General features: G+C 42.0%; 1 protein-coding gene across 2 annotated transcripts in view; it reads right to left on the reverse strand.

The window, feature by feature from the left end:
• Positions 1-14,597, reverse strand: part of ptprub (protein tyrosine phosphatase receptor type Ub) — a 184,343-nt gene extending 169,746 nt beyond the window's left edge. For both annotated transcript variants that reach the window (XM_061675010.1, XM_061675011.1), the window contains exon 1: positions 14,377-14,597. In XM_061675010.1, the coding sequence (XP_061530994.1) occupies positions 14,377-14,446 (70 nt within the window). In that variant the 5' untranslated portion in view covers positions 14,447-14,597. The remainder of the gene's footprint in view (positions 1-14,376) is intronic.
• Between the last annotated feature and the right edge of the window lie 4,965 nt (positions 14,598-19,562).

Here is a 19,562-nt window from a genome sequence, read left to right on the forward strand (position 1 = left end):
ATGTGGTAAATTGTTGTGTTGATTGTGATAGGGCTATTTTTTTTTTTCCAGACAGATCGGGTATACCTCATCACTGTGAACCCAATGTCGTTGAAATGCGCAGATTAAAGATTGGTTCGGATATTCAGTAAATGTAACAATTGGATACCAATCATCAAAGTAGATGTAAATCGGATACGGGCACAACACAGGAATCAGTTACTTCAATTTTCCAATATAAATCCAGACTTAGAGGCTTCAATTGGAACACATCTTTCGACAGTACGAGAGAGCCAGAGAAAACCCCATCGAAGCGAAGGGAAAACATGCAGTCTTCTTCCCTGGAAATATCGAACAGTATTTTTGCTTGAGATGTCCAACTACAGCTGCAATGGTAACCGGGCAGAGGACAGTCACAAGAGGTTGAGGCTGCAGAAACAGCCATCAAGATGTGGTAATACCCAACTGTTCCAATGACTGATACAATCCTTGACTGCACCTTGCTACTGCTTGAAGACCAAAGGTCACTAACATGTCACCTAATAAAGAGCGAGTCAATAGGTGCAGTAAACCTATTCGTGTGAGCCGAAGGTTCCTAGCCCTCTCTTTAATTAAAGGGCAACCCGTGTGCCTATGCAAGTCTGTGTCAGTAATACGTAATGGAGAGGCTGACGAATATTACTGAAGAAACTTCGCCACTGTGGCATGAATGTTAAAAAGGACGGGCAGACAGGGAACTGAGTGACGGGACGCACGTGTGCGGGCATGCGCCAAACAAAGGAAGTGTGTGACTTTCATCAAGCAAATTATAGAAAGGAGTTTCAAGAGCCGCCCCTGCTCATTACCAGGAGAAGAGACACTTTGCAAATTACAGAGCAGCCAAGCATTCCAGGTGCACCTTTGAGATCTACTTCCTACACACAAACACGCATGCACACTATAATCCAATCTAAATTATAATGATGACATAATATCGCAGGACCTCAAAGAGGAACATTGTTCCAGGTGTAACATTTGCACCAACTGTCACCATCTAGACTAGGTTAGGATAATCAAGTTAATCTGTACAGCGGGACCAGGCTAATGAAGTTACCTTCTCGGGTCGCCCTTGGCTGGGAAATGACGACTCCATCAGGGAGCCTTTTAACCTCCACATGCAAGTATGAACCGCAAACCCACACCCACTCACCCATTTTCCCCACGCACAGCTGAAATACACACTTCCACACACTAGCTTAATGAGTGCCTGGGGAGACAGTGAGACGCGCATACTCCAAGACAGGTCCGCTCTGAGCCGGTGCTTCTGTTGCATGCCTTCCAAGACAGAACCCCCCCCCCCCCAAAAAATAAAACACGCAGAAGATGCTCTACATCGTAGAGACGCCCTGAGGCTGAGAGGACGAGCGAACATAGTCAAAACAGAAAGGCAACAACGGAGCAATGAAGAGAAATTGAAACCCTGTTTCAAAAGAAGAAACAAGGAGAAATTACAAAGAGGTTTTTCTGCACATCGACTGGTACTGTTTATATCTAGCACAGCATTAACACGAGTCCAAAGTGTGAGTTCACTTTGATGATTTTAACTTTTTAAGATGATTTAATATTACATACCCTAACAACGAATGAAAACATGTTTTATGACCTTAAAGAAACAATTTTATTTCGACACAGGTTGTCACAGGAAAATGAAAATACAGTACAAATATAGTTTGGTTGTTTTTACAGTGTCTAATTTTAAAATCTGGACAGTAGAGAAAAGAAATATTGCTTATGGTATTAAACAATTTTTATATTCGAGGTTGACCAGTATCATTAAACAATCCACACATGCATGAGCATCTGTGCTGCTCAAGAAAGGGAAGACAGCAGATGTCAGCGTCTGTGATTCAGCTCCATCCAGCTGCGTCACAGTAAAAAAATTTCCATCAAACAGATGGTGGTTTAAACACTTTTTTTAAAAAAACAAACAACTGTTTATTCCATTGAGTCTGTTCGCAGAGAATCGACTGCTCGTCTAGTTAATTGCCCAGAAATGACAAACTGCTCAAGTGCAATGCTAAATTCAAGGTTGAGAGTGTTACTAATTGTTCGGAAAGAAAAAAACGGAAATCTTTTTTTTTTTTTTTTTTTTGCGTGCAAATTCATTTAGCCATGTCAAACTCCAAATAGGGCCCAGCCTTTGGCATGTTTCATTTGTTGCTACAAAAACATGTTCTCCCAGAATCCAACCTTGAGCTGTTTTCAGTCATCTGATCATCAAGGCTCTGCACACTGTTGATGTTATAATCACACTGTCCTGCTCAAAAGTTAGGATTCCATTGATCATAAATCGGCCTTGGGCTCAGTGATAAAGCTCGAAAACAATAATTTAAAAACTTGAAAAATTATGAGATGCTTGCTAAACACCTGCATCTTTTCAGCTAAAGAAAAAAAAACAGATATACAGGTATGCCAAAATGAAAGGGAAAAAAAGAAAGAAAAATACATCACAAATTACAAGGCAATGAATTACTTACAGTCTGTAAAGCCATTGCAAATCATTATTTTTGAGGTTATGCATGAGAATGAGAAAATGAAAATCAAAATCCTCTCCTGTCAGCCTCACCTTTCACCTCACTCTCCTGCCATTATTAATTCTTCACGGCACCTATCAACTACTCGTGCAGGAGCAGATATTTATTGCCAATAAAGAAATATCTTTCTTCCACATCTCTGAGGAGAAAGACAGGCCAATCTTAAATGCTTCGGCAGGAGCTTGTGGCGCCACACGGATTCGCCGGACTGGGATAAAGCTTCACTTCCTTGACCTCAGCATTCAATGAGCCCCTTCCCCCAGGAGTAGATGTGCCTTACCAAGCCAACAGACAACCAGTGAAGCAAGAAACCATCACTTTCAGAGGTAAAACCTAGTTAATTAATTTGCCAAAAAAGCGTTCTGGCCTGCCGTAGCCTCTGTCCAAACCACCACTGATTCCTCCACCAGATACACTGAATTCGACACTGGCTTCAACACCTCGCTCCGTCCCCTCTTCCTGTTTTTGGAGACAGGAGTGAATAAAGCCAAGATATGCAGACAAATACATTCCTGTCTGCTGTTTGTTCTGGCCTCGTAACCTCAGATGGGCCAGGGTTGGCTGGTCCTTCTGAAGGGATTAGCGCTTAAAACTTGGGAAAAACGTTCCTTTCTCCTATTCTTAATATGGTCAAAATGAAAGCCCCTTTTACGCTGCCTGCTAAAGCAAGGATTTTTACGCCTTTTTTCTGGGTCGTTCTTTTGTACAAACAACACTGACACGGGATATGGGTATGGCGTAATCCTCCTCCTGTACAAAAGGAAATGGCACAATGCTGGCATACAGGAGTGACGTGACCGCACTCATTTGATTGATCATCTGATTGCGGGATGTTGTGTTGCTGCTGGTCTACATGTTATAACATCAGAAATTCACTTCTGAAGCAGGCTTTATTTGAACCAACCACAGGCTATCTACTTCAGTAACCCCTCTTCCTAAAGTCGAGAAAGCCAAGGGCCCGTGGGGGATTTAGGCTTTCAGTTCTGCCACACACAGCTCGTTCACTCTGTTAATGAGGACATTAATTACATTCTACAGAAACATTTTGAAAACAGCAAGTGTGCACTCATGAGAGAGGGGAACCATCTTCCCTGTTTTGTTTCAAAGTGGATGCAGTAAGGCAAAGCTGTCTGAACACCACAAAAATACCCCAGGGTGTGGAGAAAAACATTACTATTTTATAATTGTGCTACAAGTTTGAATATTGCGTGTGGGTGCGTGGGGGGGGGCGGAAAGGTGGCGTGTAACACACTGTGGGTAAACAAAGCTATCTGCATTAAAGCCTATTAGTGTTGGGTGAGGGATCACTGCGTCAACAGCGCCCTACTGTCAGTTCCTGATATTGTCACATGATACCACTGCTAAGTAGAGTAATATCCATCTTATCCACCATGCTCCTAATGCCTTTTCTCCTGTCCCTTGTGATCAGCCAACTTCCAACCTTAATCCCAAACTAAGCTGCTTCCTAATTATGCTGGCTGTCCGAATAGACATCGTGCAAGGGTGAGAAGGGTCAACCTGCTCAGAGGTCTCACACGCTGAAGAGCACCTGGCTACAGACTCGCAGCAAACACTGCTGCTAAAGCAAATACTTTCTCATCTTGGAGGTGCAATGGATTTTTCGCCAGGACAAAGTGCTCATTTGCACTTTCACACACAATGCAGATGCACTGGGCAAACAGTAGCTGTTAATCCTCCTGGCTATCATTTATGAAAGTTCAAAACGGGCTAAAAGGGTTCAATAAATATTTATAGTATATATAATGAGGTAGTAACAATAACCAATGTCCCTTCACGTATAGAAAATACACATGCAAGCAGAAGTGGGAGCACACACATACACCCATGACCAAGCAATAATAAACTGGTATTGAGGTTTTGTTTTGTTTTGTTTTTAACTAACAAACACCCCATGGGCCCCCTGGAACATTCTTGCATATTGCTGGCTTTGTACTATTGTAATACATTTGGCCAAGCTCACAGAACTTTGGCTACAGAGGGCACAGAGGCAGAAAGGGTTTCCATTCACATTAGCCTTTCCGGCCCATTCTCGAAGTTTTCCCTTAACATGAAATTACCAAAACAGTACAGACTATCAAGAATCTACCCTCGGGAAGATGTTGGAAGTCTGAAGATCACCTTACAATCATGGCGTCAGCACTTTTGAAACATTTCTTTTTCCTCAGCCAACATGAAACATGAGAATGGTAGGAATCACCAGAAAGAAAGCCTTTTCTTAAGATTGTTCCATCCGTTGCGGGCTTCCAGTCGCGCCACCTGAATGCACCTGTAAAATCCTCAAGTACCACAATGTTCAGTAGCTTCGCTTCGGCTGGCAGCCTGGGTCATGTTGGAAGGACATGGGAAAACAAAGGTCTGAAAATCTATTTCTCAAATAACTGAGCAATTCTCCCCACAGAGGGAACAGAGAAGGCTTTAGGGCAGAGGCCTTGGCGAGAAACGCTACTTAGTCTCGGTAAGAAGCAGCTTGCCTCTCTGGATTTCGGACTGTACTTAACATTAGTGCCATGTACCCGCATTATGAGGAATTGTATTGTACCCGTTTCTAACCAACACGACAATAGCACAGTGAAGTGAGGATAAAGGACACATTTTTGTGATTAGGATCTCTCGCCTCATTAGCATCCTGCAGAACTAAAAGCTGAGTGTTGATGACATATGACGTGCCGTATATTGAGTTTCACAGCTTGACCATTATGCAATTATACTTTGTCAAAAATAATGAACAATCCAGAATTATTCCAGTAAATCCATTGTTAATGATTGGTTTTAATGGCAAACAAGGACACAGTAAAAGAGGAGCAAGCTTGGCTTCCGGAATGTCTAACAATGTTTTTATAGTGTGACATCCTTGAGGGTGTTGTGAAAAAAGAAGCTCCACAGTCCCCACTGAGTAAGGCGTGTCAAAGTGAGGAGGATTGTGATGCGAGGTCATGTCGGATCGAAAGGGGAGCTTCAAGAGGAGGAAGACAATAGCAGCATGGTGACAAGCTGTGTTTGAGAAATCAATAGGTGTTGTTTTTCTTCTGCCTCACTTTAACACCTGAGTCAGAACAAAGCAAAGGCCCAAAGAGTTCCTGAACATGTTCTCCCCCCCCCCCCCAATTGACTCCAACTCAACTTTGGTTCAGAAACAAGCTTGCGAGAAAATCATTCCTGTACTCTATATTTCAAAGGCTTTATTTACATTGAAATGAGGATAGTATACAATTCCTCTGTAGACTCGGGATAAAAAATTGTTTTTAAAAAAAAACCTAAACAGACTACAGTGTGAATTTCTACAACATTGAACTGATGAAACTGCGAGAAACCTTCACATTCCTTGTGTGAAAATAAAACTTTCATGCACTCGAGATGAACTCATTAGCAGTCTCGTTAATGCTGCCCTCCCCGTAAAATGGTCTGTAAACAGCGCATTGTTAATGAGATTGACTTTAAATCAAAATTGTGTTCAACAAGTTTGAAAATGACTGCATGGTTAGATTTGCCAACAGCTGGCACCTGTGCGTCTACAGCTGCCACGACCTAGCCGTAATCCCAGCTGACAGCGTTGCGACACGACTGCTGCGCAGAACGCGCAAAATACAGGCGACTCAACGGCGAGCTCGGATGATTAATGCAAGGTAGAGAGGGCATTTTATAAGAAGTCAGCACGATTTCACGCTGTGAAGCCTTCAAACGCGGCGCTCTTTTAAATCACCACGCTAGACATTAGCCATGCTCTGTTATACTTTAATGTGTTTCAATTTCCGCTGTCCTAATAAAGTTTATGGGAAAGTGTCCGTCTAATGAGGCTGAGATACATCAGAGTGATAAGTGTTTGGGTTCATGGATGGGTCCATCTGAGGAAATTTCTTTCCCCAAAGGGACTCATCAAACCAGAAATACCACTTCCCCTGGAGAGCTTTGTGACACCAAGACAAAAAGGGGGGGAAAAAAAGCTACATCCATCAAGCCGCCATGGAAAAGCATGTCCTGAAGAAAGTGTTTTGACTTTACCAGGAGAGTTAGCAGCTCAGATTTCACTGAAGCTATCACGTGCAAAGAATAGCCCAACAACTGCTCTGTTCCTAACACTGCGATACCGGCCCTCATCCTCAACTCTGACCCGTTTGACCTGGACATTCGTTATACTCGTGTCACTACAGGCAGACGGCCTGAGGAATGTGGTTGTAAATGTGTCGACTCTGGGGAAAGGTGAAGAAGCGCACAGTGAACACGGCGGCTAAATATAAACTGCTTTCTTTCCTCGGGGTTCGGATAAGGAGATGCGCTTGAAGCATCGGTCTCACAAGACCCACTTTTGGCAGTCTGGAACTCGCCACCTGAGGGACATGAAACGGGAAACAGTCGGGCTTATTTCTTTGTTGGATAATTACACATCTGTGAGCAAGCGAGTGTGTCATATATTCACTCTTCTATAAACACTGAGCCAACTGTGTTTCACAGTTTTGCTCCAGTTGTAAATGACATTTTTTTTATTACATTGCCCACTCACAGTGTGGCAAAAAAAAGATATCTGTCATTTACAGTTCCCGTACTACATGCCAACTGCTTGTCCATAAGTGTATTTTTAATACTCTATTTGATGTACATTGAGATTGAGAATTACATTTTTATTTATAATTCTGATTATAATCCCTCAAGGGGAATTTCAGTTTACAGTCTGCTACATATATTTTGGTTCAACACAAAATACTGTGGAACCAAATCACACACATGCAGCCACGCATGTCACAGTGAAAGGGGAACGCAAAGAGTGCTGCACCTCGAGGTGGGGGAGTGGGGTCGGTACATAGCTCAAGGGCACAATGACAATTGCTAAGAAGCGGACTCGCATCCCTCCAACAACTTAGTTGACATTTTCACAGTATGACTTGAACTGTGTCCCTCTGATTCCAAATCCTAAATCTTTCCAGATGAGCTACAGCCTTCCAATGGAAGTAACGTGCCTCCACTGGTCAGAGTAAATGTACATTTTACTGGAGAGCCATTACCAAGCTCGTTATCTTGTGCAGCGCACACACAACAACCTTGTGTTTTTTTTAGCATAGGCGCATCCTCCGTTTCAGCAAAGATGCATCTTCTGGTGTTTATATTTGAACGAAAGCCCCCGTTTTCAAAATCTCCGAATCACTGAAGCGCAAACCATTGTAGCGGAACCAGCAGTCAACGAAGTAATAGATTTTTCCTCAACACAGGCCAGGGAGCCAAGCGGGAGAGGCCAGGGAGCATCGGCACCATTGACGTAACGTCTCTGCTTTGATGTGCAGTCAAATGTTCATTGTTTTATGCTGGACTGCACCAATACAGTACATCGCATCACTAATTCGCCATCATCATCATCATCAACATAATCGTTGCCGTCTAAGTACGTTTACTGTACATGGTGTATCTGCGTGCTCTTGCCTGTAAGCAGTTTAATGTACAGTATTTTTAGGAGTACAGCCATGATAATACCTTCGTAAGCATTTGAAATGCAATTAATGTTTTGGGCATAGTTGTGGTATATTTACGGTTTCAATTATTGTACATGCAATCATAATCACTTTTAGGTCACGCGTCCATTATTCACGGAAATCAGTCAGGAACGGACCCAGCAGGGGTCCGTTGTATTTTTGTGTGCTACATACACAGGTATGCCACGCAAGTGGCAGCCGGATGTGTGCATAGCCTAATTCGGCCTTTTGAGCCAAACTCAACCTCCAAAAGGCAGAATTGTATTTTGACCAAATGCAGGTAAAATTGACTTGTCCAAAAGATCAATATCACATTTATAAGCTTGGCCAAGGAAGCTGAAGCGCTGCTACATCTGCTGCGGTAGAGAGGAGGAGACTAGTAAAGCAAGGCCAACGAGTGTCAACCTGTCAGCGTTGGCATCTCCTCCAGGGTGTCGGAAGGCGTCACCCTGAGGGGCGCATAGCGGCGGCCGCGGCGGTGTCGGGGATCCGTAACCTGGAGCATTTAGACTTTACAGCTTGGATGCTTGCATTCGCAGGCAAACAATCTTTAATTCATGAGGACAATGATCAACACACAAAAGCACCATCGGGCACATTTAAATGCAATATGTTAATCAATTTATTCTATCATTCCTTTCATATAGTTTCAAGGGCATCTTTCAAATTGACATTGTACTACATGTGGTATTGAGCAAAGCCGATTAAAAGAATCTAGACAAAAAGACCAGACGAAGTGGAAAATGGAAGAGGGAAGAGTAGTCCAGTCACCTCCTCTAATTGTGTAAGGCATTGAATCATCTGTGACGCATCAGTGAGCTGTTGCCATGATAATTTCCACTTTGGCGACACTTTCATAGTTAACTTTTCTGTAAAGAAGAACATTAAGCATTTTGTGTCACAACTGTCATTCCAGCAGACTTCTCCCAGCATTTAATCAGTGCCTCAAAGACATGTCGACGGGATATAATCATCTCCTGTCAATGCACTTTACTTCTGAGTGGTTCTTTCGAAAGCTCCTGGTGGACCTGCGGCAGAGGTCATTAAATATCGTCATAGGAGCAGCAGGCCGGGTAGAACGGGAGCAAAGATACATGGTCAACGTGATCGGGCCTCAAAGGCAGCAACCAGCTGTTTCTCTTCGACTTGTTTTCTTGCTCTGTCCACACACTCAGGTATATTTTTATGTTTAGAAAAAGCCTCAACATGAGGACATGTTCGCTGCCTGTAAAAGTGCATTCCAGAACAACCGGCGGTGCTGTAATACTGAACAATTGAAGTGAAGCACAATAACATTGGCCAATCATAGTTGCATCACGGTTGTACAAAATTAACGAAAAGAACAAGCAAAACATACAAAATATTGATGTATAATGTTAATACCCTATTGTCAAACGTGGACATTTTTATGACATAAACGGGAACTCAAAAAGGAACATTGATCGACTTTTCAACTTCTTGTAGTGGCCATCCATCATGGCTCCTGGAGATGGCGACACACCAACAAACTCATATTCAAAAAACAAAAGACATTGACATTGGTTTACTGGTACAAAGTGGCGTCTTAATTCGAATTTCTAGCAGTGTGAGCGTCAGAAAAGTGTTAAGGCAATCTGGAGACGTCATGAAGACCGCAGTGATGAGGTGCACATCTCATGGAATTTGGCATCCACAATTTCTTAAAGTCATAGGCAGTCTCTTGTCCACACGCACAATATATCCGACATAGAGGCAAAAGAGAAAGGCTCCCGAGACAACGGGACCTCTCATCAGTGGTCTGTTAAATCACACGTATTAATGCTGAGGGCGCACACGCCACCGTAAGTCTGTCAGTGGCCTCGCTCATAAACAAAACAATCTTTCCGTGTTAGTCCAAGCCCTCCTCTCACTCCCTCTCTCTCTCTGTCCATTCCCCCTTCAGCATCCCACCCTCCTTGTTGCAAAGTTTTCCATCTGCTCTTTGAATTACTGCCCACAAAGATGGAACCCAACCAACCTTTTTTCAGGAGGAGACGGTCTGATCGAGGCCAGGTCCCCACCGCCCCTCACCCTCCTATTCACAGATGGTGGCCTGGTTCCTGCAGGGAAAACTTCCACTTTGTGGATTCATTGCAACTTTTTAACTTTTTTTTTTATGTTTTAAACGAATTAGGGCCATTCCCCCCCCCCACTAAAATGCTAATAAAGCCACCCACTCTCGGTCAATTATATGCCCATTATAGTGGACACATAATGGACTCCTCAGAACCTGAGTGTAAAAGGTACAAATTGCTGCCATGCTGTGATGAATAATGCAACAATGCACAAATTTATTTTGTACTTACTGTAAATTGGTGCTCTAAAGTAGAGGCTGCACTACATCCCCATTAATCTGGTTAGTGTCTTGCGTCTGTCTACTTGCAGCATGGATCACCTGTTAAAGCCCATCCACTAATGATCCATTCGTGCAGGGGGTCCTACGTAGACCCCCACTGCTGCTGCGTTTATGTTGTTTAAAGCTGAATAGTTGGACATCACCGTTTCATGAGAGAAACCGGGCATCTCTTTTCAACTCTCTCTTATTTTCTGAAAAAAGCAAAATTAAATTCAAAAATAATAATATTTTTTTAAAAAACAGCTGTATCTTGGACCACAGATGAGGAAACTGCCCGGAAAAATATGCCTCAAACGTTGCACCAGTTAAATCACCAGTCACGTCCCAGAGTGATGATCACCAGAGAAACAGGGACGGTTCGAACATATTGCAACAAGCGACGAGGTCTGGCTGTTCAGTACAATATTAGCAATACAATCGATTGCATACACAAATTCATTTCACGAAGCAGATGCTAAAGTGAATAAATACTATTTAAGAGAAAGTATTGAGGCTAATTGACTAGCATGAAAAGTTCACAAAACCATCACATTTTTTGGTGCATTTTATTGACTTAATGCCAGCAATAATAGTGGATAACGTTATGACGTTCCTAAAATGATAAATTCACTTTGAGATATTTTTTTTAAGTTCACTTTTGGCACATTCAAACCTTTTCTTCAAACACTTTTGAGTTAGAAAAGAGCAATCTGTGAATTGCAATCCTCCGTCCCCACTTCGCTGTATCCCGCGTCCATCTGGCGTCATCAAAGGGGATTTTGTTTCATCTTATTTTATAGCATATTGCATTATACGGTGGTTGACTTGTCTTGACACTTTCGTGAGAGTTTGGAGTGCTAAAATGCTACAGACAATTTGTATTTCCAATAAGAAAATTAGATTTGAAATATGAAGAACTCAGTGGTGGACCAGCGTCCCAGAACGGATTGGGGTAAACTTTATAGAGGGTTCGATTAAAGTGTGGAGTGAGAAATGGGATCATTTTAACACTTAGTGACACTATTGGACAGATGGTGAGCAAACATGTATTCTACTCCCCGTGGAGAAAATGGAGGAGCAAAACACAGATTGGACTTAAATATCTTTTAAAAACACAATGGACTTCCTTTGAGTTCGACAGTTTTATTTTTTTTTCATAGATCTTTTTCCTCTTATCAACGTGACTTTAATCAGTCGAGTATAGCAGGCAGACTTAATATTTCAAAGGCTGCTGATAATTCATCTTCCACCGCACTGACAGGTGCGACGGAGTGCAGCAAGCACAAGTTATGGAAAACACGTATTTGATCGAGCGGGGGGGGGAAGGAAAACAATCCCCAACGGAGTGCCGAGGCTCAACGGTTAGTCAGCATCCAAGGTGAAGGTGTGGTCTTCATGCAAAACATTGTTAATCAAATGAGACGCCCAGTGGCTTGAGGGAGTCAAGGTTGCATTCACATTCCTGGATTTCTCCCCCCGTGTAGCATATGGAAGAGAAGGGGAGAAGTATGAGGGGAATCGGAAAGTGGGGATGTGGGAGGGCGGTGGGTGGTTTAAGATAGGCCGTGTAGGCTGCAGCTAATGGGGTGGTAAAAGTGCACACGGCAAGACTGCAACACGCCAGTGAACAAACAAAACCACAGCAATCGGGTCATGTACAGTTTTGGTGAAGCTTCGCTGTTCAGTCTGCTTTTAGTGTGTTTTGATTCCTTCCATACAGTATAACGGAGCCCATTCCTCATTATTAGGGTTTTCAACGCATGCCTACCAAAATATCATATAATGTATTAGCATGGCAGGATGGATGGACACAGACACGCACTGTGCACGAACTACTGATGAAAAACATTGAGGGCATGAATTTAAAACAAGAAACAGAACAAGATAAACAACAAATATATTTAGTATTATGCGCCGGGGATGCCTTCATAGATAAGTCCCGCCTTCATGAATGGACTAACTGTGATTGGCCAGTGCTCATGCAATCATTGGACAGTCTTGTGTCAATTATTACAGTGTTACTTTAATCTCTCGAAATGTTTTTTTGGGGGGGTTATTTTAATAATAGTTCTTGTTTGGATTCTTGACAAGCTAATGAAAACTTCCGATGCATGTTATGCAAATTAAGATTGTTGTTTTGGCACTGTAGCCTTTAAATGAGATAAACTGCACCATTCTTTTCCACAAAACAGTTGCGACATGTCTTACTAAAAAGAAAAAAAAAATTTTTTTTTTTATTACAGCGAACCCCTGTGTGTTCAACATTCTCCATTTTTTTTAATTTTGGACCTAACTTCCCTTATTTGTTGAAAAACTCACCCATTAGATTTTTTTGGGGGAGGGGGGGGCTCAGCGCAATGCGATAAGTGTTACTGTGGCGCCACCTGGTGGCATATTGCTGTCAAGGACATATATTGAAGTGAGTTGAGGAGTTTCATTTTGTCATAAGGGCGGTTCTTCAATGCCGAGTACAGCTCGATACCATGACGACGGAAGTGAAACGAAGCGAGCGGCTAATCAGTCTTGCCAACTAATTGGTGACTTTTCTGACCCATCTAGCAACTTTTTGTGATGTTGTAACTATTGGAGACTTGCGGACACTCACAGATTCCCTCTAGACTATTTGTTCACTACTTTGTGTCCAGACTGCAAATGGGTGGTGCTTGCATGAAGCCACCAATGGTTAATTGACAAGATTGCGCCAAAAATGATTTTTCTGGTTCTTTGGTAGAACACTTGATTGGCGGGGACGCACTTCAAAAACCCAACTGCTTATCACAATTAAAAAGTCAATTTTGCAAAATAACCCGTTAAGTTACATACAATCCAAGTTAAGTGTCATGCACTCGAGAAAAACAAGAAACCATATCACCCCTCACCAACACACACACATTAAACAACAACACACACATACACCCCCCACCACCCTCAAGCGTCCCCTTTTTTGAAAACCAACATATGGTGACCTGAGCTTACAGCATTTTCCTCAGACAATCGGCGACCCAAAAACAAAAATGACCCGTGACCCATTTGGGGTCCCCATCCCGAAGTTTGGCAAACCCGAGCTTGATCAGTCCAGGACCACACGGGACCGGTGAATTATGTAAATACGTAAACTTATATAATAATTCAAACTTGAATTTGACTCCACAAACATAGCATACGCAGTACAGCAGCAACACAGGTAGAAGAACACTGCAGGATAAGAGGTTGGCACAATGTATGCGTGGTTGTCTGTACCATTGCATAAACACAGATTTATATAAAATTGAATGTATATTTAATTTATAGCTAACATGCATAATTTGATAGAGTTCAGTAAAAGGTTAAAAAAAAAATAAGAATAATCCAGCACTGTCAAATAAGTGGTGTTGCAAATGTGTTTTTTCCTTTGAAGTAATACTGTATCTCAGATACAGACATGATCACAGGGCAATATTTCATCAAATGCCTGGTTTGGATTCTGAGCTCAAAACAAAAGAAAAGCACAACATGAGACTTGAAAGGGAAAACTCATTGGCATGATGATGAATGGCATCAACAGTAGCCTCCCCTAATAAAGCAACAGCAGCAATAACTGTTCCGGCTTTTAGTCTTTTAAACGGCACACGGTGTCACACAATCGTTCACCAGACCTTACGGGATAAAGTGAATTTGAAACTTTTCGATCTCGTGTAGGCAACACCTTGTAAACTGAGCGGTGATGATGCGGCAGAAGCATGATGCGTTGTTTCGGGAAATGGCAAATTAAGTCTTCACGAGAACTTCATTTTTCACTTTTATGAAGTTGAGAGCCATTTTTTTTTTTTTTTTTTTTTTTTTTGACAGTCCGGAGGGCTCCGAGGCGCTCGGCTTGCGGAGCGCAAGGGGCGCAAAGTTGGCGGTGGGTGGGGGTGGCAATGCCGGCCGAACTCGCGTCTCTTTTGCCCCAAAGTGGATGCACAAAGTTCGCAACGACATCCAGGACACTCGGACGAACATCGGCTCTTACCTGTTGGCCCCTCGATTCCATCGGCGTAGATATGCACGCTGAGAATCAACAAAAAGGCGCAGGTGTTCATCGTCGAGCTCTTTTAGTTGTTTTGTTGTTGTTGTTGTTGTTGTTTTTAGTCCACTTTTAACCGCGGCGTCCACCCGAGGAAGTTTGAGGGAGTGGAGCTCATCTATTCCCCATCTGGTTGACGGTGACACAGACGCGCAGTTTCGGCCCACCGCTACTTGTGCAAACTGACGTCACGGTAAACAGTTGTGGGGAGACATTGGCCTGTGCAAAGAGCTTTTTTCTTTTTTTTCTTTTTTTTCCCCTCCCACTGCCAGAGACTCTTCTTCGCCCAAAAGAGACGGGAGTCGGGCGCCACCAAGTGACCACATCGAGTATGACACCGTAAAAAAAAAAAAAACATGAAAAGAGTCTCATGAATCTTCACACTCACTTGAGGTGTTCATAATATTCGATTCGTGGCAGTGAACATTTGAGTAATAGACAACACTGATGGAAATCTACTATATACAGTATAGCAACTGAACAAAAAATAAATGAAGACAAAGTCATTATCATGCAATAATGTATTGTAATGTATTTTTTTTAAATAGTGAGTGTCCATCTATTGAAAAGCAGATTTGCAAACAGTGTTTCAGAAGGTGTCCTGTCATACACTAGCATTTAATTAGATTTAGCACATGTAGTTACGGCAATGAAAGCGAAAGAAAATAAATAAATTACATTAAATTAATGTTTTTTCTCGACCGATTTTCACCAGGTTTACATTTTGTCAATGCCAAAGCGTGTGGTATTACCGCAGAACATTTATTTTCTAAATAACAACAATAATAATAATTTTTGGGGAAAAATAATATATTTTTTTAATTATGTAAAGTTTTTCAAAATTTCCTAATTAAATGAAATATTTAATAATATTTTAATAATATTTAATAATTACATATATTGAATTAAATACATTCTAAATTAAAAAAATAAAAATATTATAATAGCTTAAAAATATATAATTTGAGAACAAATTCATAGGGTGGGCTAAGGCAGGTTTTGTGTGGGCTTGAGCCACTTAGCCTCTTGTTTTCTATTTTTGTGGGAGTTTTTTTTATTACTGTTCATTAACTAATTATTGTTATTTATTTGGTATTGTTTCATGATCAAATAAAACCAAATAAACATTTAAGCAATATCACACGAGAGGGAGCGATGTACCCACCAAAATATTTGAAACCGAGCTACTTCTTGGGTACTGATTAATGTGAAAGGCTATTACATTTCTGAGGCTGCTTTGGGTTCCACTTCAGGTTATTCATTCTACAGCGGGGAAAAAAATACATATTTTTGTCATTGATTAAAATGAGTATTTTATTTTTCTATAAATGGATTTATGATTCAGATATTGGTTTGCTCCGTATAATGTCAGAAAATAGGCAAAAAAGGTTAAGAATGGCTCCAAACGATAGTTAATGCTCGGCCCCAGAATGAATGTGTGGACTGGCATGCTCTCTCAATTCTTGGCTTCCCACATTGCACGAACATGCATATGAGATAATAGCGTAAATTCAATAAAGACTTAGTTATTTGTCCATATGTGCATCCGCGCAGCCATGGTAACCAGTCCAGGGTGCCTCTCACCCAGTCAGCTGGCATAGGCTCCATCTCACGAGTGACCCTAATGAGGACGCTATAGAAAATGGGTGGAAAACTACGGGACCACGTTGTCCCAGTGGTTTGCACGTCCGGCTCACAGTTCTGAGGCTCTGGGATTGAATCTCAGCTTCAGCCTTCTATTTGGAGTTTGCATGTCCTCTTTATTCAAATTCTTGCCGTCCTCCCGCATTCCAAAAATGAGCATGTCAGGGGTCGTTGAAGACTCTAAATTGTCCGTAGGTGTGAATGTGAGTGCGAATGGTTGTCTGTAGGTGCTCTCCAGCTCACTTGTGACCCGAGTGAGGACAAGCGGCATAGAAAAATGGATGCAAGGGTCACGGTGGATGACAGACAGGTAAATATGCCTTCACATAACCCGTGGGAAGCATATTTCTCCATAAATTACATCGTCTGTCATCAAGTCTGTGCCGAATCTGCATTGGAAGATGTTCCTTGTTTCCGCACCTGGTCATGTTTATTGGAGAATGCGTGACAGAAATGACACTCGGGCACTTCTGTCGAGCAAAATGTAAATAAACAGGAGCGAACGGAGAAACGGACTACGTTAGCATGGCGCCTTTCTTGTTGCACGCAGACACATAGGTGCACTTGGACGCGGTGATAACGGAGACTGTGATGAGTAATAGAGTCACAAGAACAAAAGTCAGCGGTCAAACATGCAAAAGTCGTGCAAAAGTCAGCGGTCAAACATTCAACCTCGAGCTTCAATGGAAGACGTGTTTTGATGTCGATATGTATATTTCAATATTTGTCTGGTCTCAGATGTCACCGCTTTCATAATGTGCTTTAGGGCGTTCGAACTTGCACACTATTGCTATTAAATTTGCATTACCTGTCCACTGAGATCCACCTCAGAAAATACAAATTTGTGGTCTACTCCAGTCCATGTATCCCACCGGATTTTCTCCAGTTGTTTACGCCACAGGTGTCAAACTGAAGGCCCGAGGGCCAGATCTGGCCCTACACGTCATTTTATGTGGCGCGCAAAAGTTTGTCAGAAATTTGACATTTGACTTGACTGTTCAAAATTACTGTAGTTATCGAGCGTTTAAAAAAATAATAATAATCACATGCGGGGGGATTTTTGTAACTTCTTCTTCCTTAATTATTAGTTTTAAATGTTTACCCAAAAGCAAAGATTTAAGCAGCTGTTTTTTCATTTACACCCTCATTAAAACCTGTTCAGTCTTTCGTTTTGTATTTTGGTCCGGTCTCCTGAGTTTAACCATAACTGCAATGCGGACAGCGATGAAAAGAGCGGCGGCATGTTTATGTCCAACCGTTCGTGGTATCGCTAGCTTGCTAGGCTATATAACATTTTCTTGCCTGCTTGCGAGCCGTATCGTATTAAAAGTACGTGAACATGCCTCAAGCAAGCCTTAAACGAACGTCCTCTCCTGTCCTGAGCACCACCAACACACCTTTTTCCCCATTTTGTCCTCATAATACAGTCGGCGCGATCCAGTCTTGTTGTCGTCGCCACGGTAACGACTGTATCTGGTCGCATTTGAGTTGACGAGAAAAAGCCCAATGATCGGAAAAAACGAAATGCGGTGGTATCGGAGTAGATTTTATTGCAGTAGTGTGACAGTGCAATTGTGAAAGAGCAACTTTGTTTTTTTAATTTATTATTTTTCTAAATAACTTCATTGGCCGTCAGCTGTTTACAGGACGACGTCAAAAGACACGCAACAAGGCTAAAAATAAACCAGCTTTTGGATTCAAATATATTGTGCACGATGGCGACGCGGACTAAATGTCTTTTGCGGAGCCGATTAATGACGACATTGATCGGATCGGCGAAATTATGACATTCAAGCCGCTCAGAATAAAATCCTAATCATCGGCCGATACCGATCAGGCCGATAAAATCGGTGTAAAGTCTACTTAAAAAGTGCGTTTAGACATCTAGCTTATCACAGTCATCAGTCACCATTAATGTGCTGTGCAGATTTTTAGTGGAAACAAGTGAACCCAAATTTAAATTATAGAGCTGTTCGAAGAAGAGAAAGCGCATTTTTCCGCGGCTCCGAGAAGTCCAGCCGCAGCGACAAGTCATTACACAGGCTCCACGCCATTGCGGCCCGTCAACATTAACGGCATGAATTCAATTAACAGGCGCCAGCAGACGTGTTGAGGGCGTCCAACATGAGCGCAATTCTTAGTCTCGAATGTCATTAGCGCCGAATGATGGATGACTGAAATGATTTCATTTCACCTTGTGCTTCAAGCATTGCATGTCAGGCTGACACCTGTACTTACACTCCACTAGCAAGCAAGTATTTAAACTAATCTATTCTCAACAGGCCCGGCCCTGTCATTAGATTATATGGAACCAGCGCTTGTACAAGCCCCAGGTGTTTGATGAGCATTCCTCAACTTTCTCGGTCCTTTTTGCCACCTCTCCCAACTTTTTGGGAAAGTGTTGCAGCCATAAAATTCTAAGTTAATGATTATTTTCTAAAAACAATCAAGTTTATCAGCTCAAACATTATATATCTTCTCTTTGTTTTGTATTCAATTAGATATAGGTTGAACATCATTTGCAAATCATTGTATTCAGTTTTTATTTATGTTTTAACACAACATCCCGACTTCGTTGGAATTGGGGTTGTAATTTAACACGCAGAACACTCACGGAATTTACGGTTTCTTTCCTGTTCGTAAATATATTGTATATCCGTTCGGTACTTTATTATTATAATATCATCGTGAAGGATGGCGGCACTAGCTATTATTATGTGTTTGTTGAAAGAGAAGATGTGCAGTTGATTAACAACACAGTGAAGTCTCTCGGGTCCGTCACTGTCCATCGAGCAGTTCTGGCATCGCACACATTGACATTAACATAGTGCACTCGTGGACAAAAGACAAACACAGACTTCAGATGTCGAGAAAATGCTTATTTGAAAGCAATGATTTGTGCATGTCACCTCAAGTGCAACATGCTCCAAAGGTCAATACACAAGAGACGGCTTTGTAGATGTGAATTAGTATTGATTTACCCTCCAGTAGCAGCATATAACAGCAGCTATGGGGGGAGCAATTGGAATTGCGAAGGGATGGAAAATGTACTTATTATTGTTCGGTCAGAAATAGTAGCGTCTCCATTCTGCACTTCCACCCCACTGTTAATAACTGCCCCAACAAGGAGTTTCTTCCCACATGACTTTGCAGCTAGGCTAGCCAAAAAAAGAGCTACTTTCAAGCAATGGCCAACCAGAAGAACGTTGTAATATTAGTTTGAAATTATATGAACCAGTTTCGGGATCATCATCGTTTGTGGTAAATTTACGGTTTAAACTGTTAAGATTGGAAATTATAAACATCGTCGATTATTTGCAGTTTTTCGCTATTCGGGGTGAGGGCTCGGTCCTTTCCCCAGCAAACAGCGAGGGTTTACTTGATGTGACAAACTCTCTCTCTCCCTTTGACTAATTCCTTCTTATTTAGTAGTACTAAAGCCATCAATACAAATAGCACTAATACCATTCAAGCTGAGACTCACCGTA

This window comes from Phycodurus eques, chromosome 4 (genome assembly GCF_024500275.1).
Source record: "Phycodurus eques isolate BA_2022a chromosome 4, UOR_Pequ_1.1, whole genome shotgun sequence".
In the NCBI taxonomy this organism is placed as follows: Eukaryota; Metazoa; Chordata; class Actinopteri; order Syngnathiformes; family Syngnathidae; genus Phycodurus; species Phycodurus eques.